The sequence below is a fragment of the Trichomycterus rosablanca genome, chromosome 4, assembly GCF_030014385.1.
Source record: "Trichomycterus rosablanca isolate fTriRos1 chromosome 4, fTriRos1.hap1, whole genome shotgun sequence".
Classification (NCBI taxonomy): domain Eukaryota; kingdom Metazoa; phylum Chordata; class Actinopteri; order Siluriformes; family Trichomycteridae; genus Trichomycterus; species Trichomycterus rosablanca.
This window is the reverse complement of record NC_085991.1, coordinates 38401898-38413134: the sequence shown is the minus strand read 5'-3', so window position 1 is coordinate 38413134 and position 11237 is coordinate 38401898. Positions and strand designations below refer to the sequence as shown.

At 40.8% G+C, this 11237-nt stretch overlaps 1 protein-coding gene across 1 annotated transcript in view; it reads right to left on the bottom strand.

Moving 5' to 3' along the window:
* Window positions 1–202: 202 nt before the first annotated feature.
* ntn5 (netrin 5) overlaps window positions 203–11237 on the bottom strand; it is a 34188-nt gene continuing 23153 nt past the window's right edge. Inside the window, exons 4-7 of the mRNA XM_062993296.1 lie at window positions 10953–11102; window positions 2610–2663; window positions 1199–1279; window positions 203–985 (exon numbers count right to left, since the gene is read on the bottom strand). Coding sequence (XP_062849366.1) covers window positions 264–985; window positions 1199–1279; window positions 2610–2663; window positions 10953–11102 — 1007 coding nt within the window. The 3' untranslated portion in view covers window positions 203–263. The remainder of the gene's footprint in view (window positions 986–1198; window positions 1280–2609; window positions 2664–10952; window positions 11103–11237) is intronic.

Here is an 11237-nt window from a genome sequence, read left to right as displayed (position 1 = left end):
GAAGAACAGCATAAAAGGGGGCTAACATGCAGAGAAACAGATGGACTACAGTCAGTAATTATGTAACTACAGAGTGCTCCTATATGGTAAGTGGAGCTGATAAAAAGGACAGTGAGTGCAGAAACAAGGAGATGGTTTTAATGTTATGGCTGATCGGTGTATAAATATAGCAGTATCCAAACGCTCAAACTCAATGCTTTCCAATACTTTGTGGGTGATTTGGTTTACTTTGGGAAATCTGATATATTTGCCTCAATGGTTATTTAATGTTTGCTCTCCATTTCTATTAATCTTTCCTTTTTCAGTTCATGTGTAACAGAAGATGACCACGTAGGCAAAATAGTTGGTTGCTGCTGCATATAAAGTGGACTTGTTTTTGCAGGAAGATCTGATGTAGAAGGTTGAGGAGGTTGTGTTTCCTGCAGTAAACTCTGGGTGTCTTCATTATGGGATCTGTCACTGTCATGACCAAGATGTCTTTGTTTATTTTGTACATTCATGCTGTCTTTATGTGGGTTAGAAGCATTGTTGTGTGAGTGTGTGTGATCAGACTTTGACAAAGGCTGCCACTCATGCTGTTTAAGATGTGGTGGGATGTACTCTTCATGTGTCTGTAGATGAGAGTGTGTCCGTGTCGTAGAGTTCGTGTTCGGAACACACTTTCCTTTGCTGTCCTGGCTCCGGAATCCTCTCAGTTTGGCATTCCAGTGTTCTCGCCACTGAAGGGCCATTGTGGACCGATCTGCGATCATTCGCCTTTCTCCTGGGGCCCAGCCTCTTTTGTTTTCCTCTCCACCAATCAAGAGGAAGGTTCTGCCAACTTGAAGTCCGGGGCATCCACAGCTCACATCACGATCGGGAACCCAGAGGGACTGGAGACCTCTTTTAACTTGAGACAATCCAACACGGAACACAGATTGCACCCACACAGAAAACTGCCACCATGGACCGGAGCGCTCCTTAGCCCTAACCTGTACTTTTAATACTGACACAGAAAGAAAAGAAATGATTCTTTATAAAAGAAAAATATAACTCTTTTACACATAATATCATTTACAATATTTTGACTCAGTATTTGTGCTTTGTCACGCTCTTGCACATTTGCTACATTTGCAATCATACAATAGCTGGTGAGCTGCCAACTGCCAAACTGACAGATTGTACCAAATAATTACATTTTTACCATGAACTGACTTACCATAGTCTTTAAGGCAGAAGGTCTCAAGATTCATTCTGACTTTGACTTGAGAAGGCTGGCAGTAGGAGAGGCACTCCTCATCTACAAGTAAAGCATAAAACAATCGATACTTACGAAGAGATATTGCAAATCTGATTGCGGCAATCGATTTCTGAGAAAATTCTGGTCTTCTTTGATATGCTACATGACCACCTTCCCATTGGAAAAACTTGCCCTTGATCAAATATGGCGGCTTTCAAGATGGCGGCCATGTTCCGGACATAGCCTAAAAAATAGGCCCCCTCACCCATTACTTGCTGGGGTATTCAGATATGTCATTTTCCCTTTCATTTCTGAAATAGAGTGTCCTGCGACTTTTCACTCACCCTGTATATATTAGAATAGCAAACTTTGTTCGTTGCTTTGTACAGATGGTGAACACCAATACAGGTTTTTCTGTCTATTTGTGTTTTGTGATGTGATTGGTCTAAGAGCATGTCAATCAAATAGATGCTGCCAAAAAACAAAGAAGGTAAATGTATATATAATCCATTATCCTTTTAAAACTTCCAATAATCCAGAAACGAACTTTATTTTATGAGATTTGAAATTTGAAGGCCATGATGGCACAACAGCAACATGGATCCTGAGGTCCTCGGTTTAACACTTGAGTAGTTTCTGTTCTCGCACCTTCTAAATGTAAATGGTGTAATTCTTACTTTACGCCCAGTGTTTCCCCAACCCTGACTAGGGTAGACGCAATTCAAAAATGAGATGAATGACAATAAATTAGAATCATTTAATCCCTGCAGTTCCAAACACACCTTACAACCCTTAGAACACATGGCCTTGTCCAAATTTACATTCCTCAATTATATAATTACATAGAGTTTTAATTAGTTTAATTGTTTGAATAACTTGCAGTTTTTATGTATATTATGCTGAAATACTAAAATTATAAGAAATGGGGAGGCACGGGTTCAATCCCCAGGTGGGGCGGTCCGGGTACTTTTTGTGTGGAGTTTGCATGTTCTCGCCGTGCCTGCGTGGGTTTCCTCCAGAATCTCCGGTTTCCTCCCACAGTCCAAAGACATGCAAGTGAGGTGAAATGGAAATACTAAATTGTCCATGACTGTGTTCGATATAACCTTGTGAACTGATGAATCTTGTGTAATGAGACCGTTCATGTCATGAATGTAACCAAAGTGTAAAACATGTAAAATCCTAATAAACAAACAATTATAAGAAAGGATTTTAAGGTGTTAAAACAATAGTACACTGCTATTCCACAAGGTGGCGGTGGTTAATACCGAACGAAACCTCTTAAAGCTTCAGTAATTACACAGATAATTAACACAACATTTACACCAGTAAGAACCATCCACAAGTAAGTGATATAACAGCACTTCCAGTAAACACCAAATAAACTCACCTATGCTATATTGGGGCTGGTACATCGGGGTTGGCGGAGCGACCTCCGGGATGCCTGATAAGAGAGAAGCTCATTATAGCAAGTACTGACAAGTTTATTTGTGTGACTTTGATTTAGTCTTTCAGCTTCTTCGCACCTCAGCTGTGTGGGTAAGCTCTCTAATCCCAGTGGTGGCTCATTAGTGCATACTGATCGTGTGTGTGTGTCTGTGTGTGTTTTTGCACAGATGCCAGGATGAAGATATGTCTCTGTGTGTGTGTGGTTTAGTCCCAGTGTCTGTCGGTGTATGTGAGATGGTCATGTCAGAAATCAGTATGAGCGTGTGTCTTTGGGTGTCTCTAGAGCTGCTACACAAAGTACAGTGCCTTGCAAAAGTATTCAGCCCCCTTGAACTTTTCAACCTTTTGCCACATTTCAGGCTTCAAACATAACGATATGAAATTGTAATTTTTTGTGAAGAATCAACAACAAGTGGGACACAATCGTGAAGTGGAACGAAATTTATTGGATATTTTAAACTTTTTTTAGAAATAAAAAACTAAAAAGTGGGGCGTGCAATATTATTCAGCCCCTTTACTTTCAGTGCAGCAAACTCACTCCAGAAGTTCAGTGAGGATCTCTGAATGATCCAATGTTGACCTAAATGACTGATGGTGATAAATAGAATCCACCTGTGTGTAATCAAGTCTCCGTATAAATGCACCTGCTCTGTGACAGTCTCAGAGTTCTGTTTAAAGCGCAGAGAGCATCATGAAGACCAAGGAACACACCAGGCAGGTCCGAGATACTGTTGTGGAGAAGTTTAAAGCCGGATTTGGATACAAAAAGATTTCCCAAGCTTTAAACATCTCAAGGAGCACTGTGCAAGCGATCATATTGAAATGGAAGGAGTATCAGACCACTGCAAATCTACCAAGACCCGGCCGTCCCTCTAAACTTTCAGCTCAAACAAGGAGAAGACTGATCAGAGATGCAGCCAAGAGGCCCATGATCACTCTGAATGAACTGCAGAGATCTACAGCTGAGGTGGGAGACTCTGTCCATAGGACACAATTAGTCGTACACTGCACAAATCTGGCCTTTATGGAAGAGTGGCAAGAAGAAAGCCATTTCTCAAAGATATCTATAAAAAGTCACCTGGGAGACACACCAAACATGTGGAAGAAGGTGCTCTGGTCAGATGAAACCAAAATAGAACTTTTTGGCCACAATGCAAAACGTTATGTTTGGCGTAAAAGCAACACAGCTCATCACCCTGAACACACCATCCCCACTGTCAAACATGGTGGTGGCAGCATCATGGTTTGGGCCTGCTTTTCTTCAGCAGGGACAGGGAAGATGGTTAAAATTGATGGGAAGATGGATGGAGCCAAATACAGGACCATTCTGGAAGAAAACCTGTTGCAGTCTGCAAAAGACCTGAGACTGGGACGGAGATTTATCTTCCAACAAGACAATGAACCAAAACATAAAGCAAAATCTACAATGGAATGGTTCACAAATAAACGTATCCAGGTGTTAGAATGGCCAAGTCAAAGTCCAGACCTGAATCCCATCGAGAATCTGTGGAAAGAGCTGAAAACTGCTGTTCACAAACGCTCTCCATCCAACCTCACTGAGCTCGAGCTGTTTTGCAAGGAAGAATGGGCAAAAATTTCTGTCTCTCGATGTGCAAAACTGATAGAGACATACCCCAAGCGACTTGCAGCTGTAATCGCAGCAAAAGGTGGCGCTACAAAGTATTAACGCAAGGGGGCTGAATAATATTGCACGCCCCACTTTTCAGTTTTTTATTTCTAAAAAAAGTTTAAAATATCCAATAAATTTCGTTCCACTTCACGATTGTGTCCCACTTGTTGTTGATTCTTCACAAAAAATTACAATTTCATATCGTTATGTTTGAAGCCTGAAATGTGGCAAAAGGTTGAAAAGTTCAAGGGGGCTGAATACTTTTGCAAGGCACTGTATGTGTGGTCTGTGGAGATATTTACTTCTCTCTCACACCCACAGTTACTTTTTAGTCGTGGAAGTTCTGTAGGTCAGGGTCAGTGATATATTACCCCGGAGTCTTGTCCTTTTGGCCATAGCTCTGACACAACTGGGACAGTGACACATTATACCATACTATAACCTCTTCTAGGTGCATGTAGATCATGTCACCATGTGCTCCACACTTTGCTACATGGGGCTAGTACAGATGTGTGGCTACTATAGCCCCTTTTACACACAAACTTTTAATTGATCTTAATTAATTAATTAATTAATCTTTTAATTGATCTTTAATTGTTCTTGACTCAGTACAGTTCTCAGAAAACCACTAGACAAATTCATAAGTACACGGAGGCAGTTTTTCTTGGTTGTGCTTTACTTTGTAAAGGTACTGATGCAGTGGCGTAACTACAGGGGGGGGGGGGGGGGGGGCAGGTGCACGTATTATGCATGTATTATGGCAAGCCAAACAGGAAATATATAGCAAACACTGATATAAACACATACAGGTCCTTCTCAAAAAATTAGCATATTGTGATAAAGTTCATTATTTTCCATAATGTAATGATAAAAATTAAACTTTCATATATTTTAGATTCATTGCACACCAACTGAAATATTTCAGGTCTTTTATTGTTTTAATACTGATGATTTTGGCATACAGCTCATGAAAACCCAAAATTCCTATCTCAAAAAATTTGCATATCATGAAAAGGTTCTCTAAACGAGCTATTAACCTAATCATCTGAATCAACGAATTAACTGTAAACACCTGCAAAAGATTCCTGAGGCTTTTAAAAACTCCCAGCCTGGTTCATTACTCAAAACTGCAATCATGGGTAAGACTGCCGACCTGACTGCTGTCCAGAAGGCCATCATTGACACCCTCAAGCAAGAGGGTAAGACACAGAAAGAAATTTCTGAACGAATAGGCTGTTCCCAGAGTGCTGTATCAAGGCACCTCAGTGGGAAGTCTGTGGGAAGGAAAAAGTGTGGCAGAAAACGCTGCACAACGAGAAGAGGTGACCGGACCCTGAGGAAGATTGTGGAGAAGGGCCGATTCCAGACCTTGGGGGACCTGCGGAAGCAGTGGACTGAGTCTGGAGTAGAAACATCCAGAGCCACCGTGCACAGGCGTGTGCAGGAAATGGGCTACAGGTGCCGCATTCCCCAGGTCAAGCCACTTTTGAACCAGAAACAGCGGCAGAAGCGCCTGACCTGGGCTACAGAGAAGCAGCACTGGACTGTTGTCCAAAGTACTGTTTTCGGATTAAAGCAAATTTTGCATGTCATTCGGAAATCAATCAGAGTCTGGAGGAAGACTGGGGAGAAGGAAATGCCAAAGTGCCTGAAGTCCAGTGTCAAGTACCCACAGTCAGTGATGGTCTGGGGTGCCATGTCAGCTGCTGGTGTTGGTCCACTGTGTTTTATCAAGGGCAGGGTCAATGCAGCTAGCTATCAGGAGATTTTGGTGCACTTCATGCTTCCATCTGCTGAAAAGCTTTATGGAGATGAAGATTTCATTTTTCAGCACGACCTGGCACCTGCTCACAGTGCCAAAACCACTGGTGAATGGTTTACTGACCATGGTATTACTGTGCTCAATTGGCCTGACAACTCTCCTGACCTGAACCCCATAGAGAATCTGTGGGATATTGTGAAGAGAAAGTTGAGAGACACAAGACCCAACACTCTGGATGAGCTTAAGGCCGCTATCGAAGCATCCTGGGCCTCCATAACACCTCAGCAGTGCCACAGGCTGATTGCCTCCATGCCACGCCGCATTGAAGCAGTCATTTCTGCAAAAGGATTCCCGACCAAGTATTGAGTGCATAACTGAACATCATTATTTGAAGGTTGACTTTTTTTGTATTAAAAACACTTTTCTTTTATTGGTCGGATGAAATATGCAAATTTTTTGAGATAGGAATTTTGGGTTTTCATGAGCTGTATGCCAAAATCATCAGTATTAAAACAATAAAAGACCTGAAATATTTCAGTTGGTGTGCAATGAATCTAAAATATATGAAAGTTTAATTTTTATCATTACATTATGGAAAATAATGAACTTTATCACAATATGCTAATTTTTTGAGAAGGACCTGTATATACCTGTACATATATGGAATAAAACTTAATGTATTTCATATATATAGGGTGTCCCAAAATTCACGCAAGATTTGAATTTGGACCATTCTTCATTAGAAAATGCGGCTGGTCAGGCAATAACAGTTAATGGTGCTCGCTATCGCGACATGATAATCCAGCTTTTTGTGCCTAAATTGCAAGATATGGATGTGGACGACATGTGGTTTCAACAAGACGGTGCCACATGCCATACAGAATCGGTGCCTCATGCCCGAGAAACAATTCAATTACTGCATGAGTCATTTCCTTGTCGTGTAATTTCCCGTTTTGGTGATCAGAATTGGCCGCCCAGATCATGCGATTTAACGCCGTTGCACTTTTTTCTTTGGTTTTTTTTTAAGTCTAAGGTTTATGCCATCAAGCCCACAACCACCCACGCCTTGAAGGAGGAAATTGAGCACTGTATCAACGAAATTCAGCCACATTTATGCAAAACGGTCATGGAAAATTTCGACAAAATAGTGCGTATGTGCCAGCAAAGCCATGGAGGCCATTTACCCGATATGCTATTCCATACATAACCCTATACTGTATACTTTATGAATCAATTAAAAATTTAAAATTTTTAATTAAAAACCTGTGTTCTCTATCAAAATTACTTCTTGCGTGAATTTTGGGACACCCTTCCTAGTTACGCCACTGTACTGATGTGAAAAGTTATCTGAATCATTATTGGCTTAGGAACCCCTTTAGGGCTCAGTAACCAGACGGCCAGGGGCAATGACACAGAAATGTATATATTATCATTATTATTACTATTATGTAATTTCTTAATTACACTTTGCAAACCACTGCTGCATACACCGTTCTTGTAGCAAACAGACATGTAAAGCCACCAACCACATCTTGTAATTGACCAGCAGTGGATTCTTACAATAGGCTTACATACTGAGGATCAGGCTATTCTCTCTGTATTAATTTGTTAGACCATCAAGAAATCTTGGTGCTCTGATCTTCTACTTCAGTGTTATTTGTTACTAGGAGTCTGAGAGAAAAAAGCCCTTCAAAACCTGAGTGCACAAGGGAAAGAACACATTCACACGCAGACAGAGTAAGCTTCCAATTTATTGTATGAAGGAGGGAGTTTATACAGATGGAGATAACAGGCGTACAAAAGAGTAGAGATTAAAGAGAATTGTTTACAAGATGAACCAAGTTAATAATGTTGGGGTTGTTTAACATTCAGAGGGGGGACAGAACCTGTCTGGTTAACTACTATTAAAATGAAAAGTTACCAAAAGTTTATGGACACCTTGATATTTCACCTAACACCATTCTAAAGGCAAAATGCACTATTGCGGTGACAAGGAAATAAATCCATGTTCTTTTTTTTCTATTTTATTTATGCATTTTCTCTCAATTTAGCGGAGTCAATTTGTCTTCTGCTGCTGGGGGATCTCTGGGTATATTGCTGCTCACGCCTCCTTCGACCCACACCCAGCCCTTAGCGGAACCCTCTTTTACCTGCTGCACACTCTGCACAGGCGCCTCTCTATCTGCCAGTCAGGGTCCTTACACAGTGTTTAATGACCCCACCCACATAGTCCAGCCCTAGCAGAAACAGTAGCCAATCAGTGTCTGCTGCAGGCACAGCCAATTATGCCCGCTAGATGGTGCCCAGCCAAACAGTGGCAACGCCGAGTTTGGAACCAAGGAGTTCAGAATCTTGGTGCTGGTGTGTTAGCGGAATATCCCGCTGCGCCACCTGGGCGCCATAAATCTTGGTTAAAATATAAAATAGGCTTATTAAATTTATTTTCCTAAGTTTTCCTTCTGGGTACAACAAGGACCTCGTAAAAATAGCAGTGCACTTTGATTTATGTGTCCACACCATAAATGCTCTAAACTTATAGACCACTCCATGCTTCTATGCAAGATGAAGACCCCCCAGAGTTCTGCTGGTGTCATGCTAATAATACAGCTCAGATCAGATTTCCCAGAGCTGAACTTTGGGGGCATTTCCTGTTCTGCGTGAACTGGTAAATGATTCTCGGGTGCTGATTTTGTTTTTAGTCGCGGCCCTGTCTTTATTGGCAGGGAGAGTGAGAGGACCTTTGGCTATTAATAACCCAGTCGGACCATGCCCAGTAAAACAACAAACAAGCTTGTCTTTCACTGAGCCTTTACTTGTGAAGAATTATGAGCCCGACAAGCCAGGAGCGAGTTTGGTTGCTGGCCTGACTGATACAACAGGTGCCTCCTGTATGTGTCACCTGAGTGCAGATTTAAGTGTCGCCAGCTACACAGCTCAGAGTAAAACTGAACAATGTAAAGAGATTATCACTTTCCATGCCACAGGAAGCCAGCTTTAACAGAATTTAAGCTTTTGTAAATCCAGTAAAGGCTGATTACCAGGTCATACTGATAAATCCAGTGGGACATTAAAGCCTTGTGTGGAACCACAGTTATTCACATGATGATTGGAATCTTTATACTGTATATTGTACAATGACATTCTCACTGCAAAACAGGATATGTTCCTGGATTAAACAATTTATCATAACTGGGCCAAGAGCAGTCAATGTCAGCCTTTTAACTTAATTAAAATAAGAAAAGAAACTAACATGGCTGCAGCCTATTAAATCTATGGTTTGTGGGCTCTCAAATAGTAAAATGGAAAAATCAGCAGATTGTCAACTGGAGTAATGCTGTGAGTGGGAAAGTGACAGGTTCGACAGGAAATCTCATCCTGTCATCAGAGCAGGTGTTTTTTAAACTCCACATATGCTTGACCATGGGGATATTATTCTTCTGGTTATAGGCCTTGTCTTTCTTGCACCAGACAAAATATAGCCAAACAGTTTCAGTTTAACTCTTCAATCCATAGAACTTCAATCCCAGAACTCTGCAAGCCTATCCAAAGATCTTATGATGTATCCCAGTTGCTTCTTGGTCAGAAGTGGCATGCATTGGGGTTTTCTAAGTGAACTTCTTATGGTTGCCACTGCCACATATGTCCCAGCGTTCATCAAGTCATCCTGTAAAACAGGGGTTTCTCTTCATTGTCCTGATGAGATTGCTAAGGCCTATGGATGAAATTCTGGGCTTTTCCCATGGCCAAGCAGTTTGCTACTGCTACCTCAAGTTTGGAACTTACTCCCAGCAGTTACTTTGGGAATGTTATAGGTCTTGGAAATCATCTTTTCACCATGATTGCAGCTCATCTTGAACACATCTCTGGATATAGCACATCACAGCTGAGCAGATTAAAGGTGGTTACTACATTTCCAGTTGTTTAATTATGTTGTAACCCAACTTTAAGTCATTTAGACTAGGAGTAGGTTTCCAATTAGCAATATCATGTTAAATGGTTAAATAATTGTGACATGGTGGTATTAACCAATTATCCTGCTACTCTAAAATACATCATTGTTATAAGTCTAATTGCAACTGGGCGGCACGGTGGCTCAGTGGATAACACTGTCACCTCACAGCAAGAAGGTCCAAAGTGGGAGGTTAACGGGTCCTTTTTGGGTGGAGTTTGCATGTTCTCCCCATGTCTGCGTGGGTTTCCTCCCACAGTCCAAAGACATGCAAGTGAGGTTAACTGGAGATACAAAATTGTCCATGAACTTGTGAACTGATGAATTTTGTGTAATGAGTAACTATCAGTTCTGTCATGAATGTAAGCAAAGTGTGTAAAACATGAGATTAAATCCTAATAAATAAATAAATAATTGCAACAGTGTATGTACTGTATATATTAAACACTTATTAATAGTTAAAGCTAACTGGGCACATACATTATTATTAATAATTACTTAAAAGGAGTCGGGAGGTCATACTACAAACTTGAATTATAATAATTTAAGTTAATGAAGAAGTGTGCATAATTTATTAAAAGAGTATAAGTTTAATCACTGAGTCTCGAATCACCATTAAAAAATCATTGAAAATGACAGATCACAAGCTGACTGTGTATGTTCCTTTAGAATTGCATGTAATTTTTAACTTTAAAAATTCATGACAAAATAAAAATTACTATTATAGATATTTTTCCCTTGCAACAGATTACATATTAACACACTTGTTAAAAAAAGGCTTAAATAATTAATAGAATGAGAAAATCTGTAATGAGATGTGTTAGAGTAGGTGTACATGGACAATCAGTTATGAAACGTGAACCTTAGTTTGGACATAAGTCTAAGGCATCCCTAATACAAGCTTGTGCAGCAGCAGAATCTTTTCAGTTGTCAAAGTACTTACGGATGCAGGGTCGGAGTGGGGAGCGACCGTGTTTGTATCCTGGAGCACAGCGGTTACACTTTTGTCCTGTCACTCCCTCCTTGCACAGACACTGGCCTGTGGACTGATTACACCAGCGCCCCACTGCACCCACCGAATGGCACTCACACGCTAGAGGTGAAAACAGGAAAAGAAGGTAGGATGAAACCTAGACAGGGGTCATCACTACAAACAATGTAAAACAAGCATTAATTGCAGAATCACATGTAATGTGACCTGAAATATTACCTCCACTTAGAAATGGCA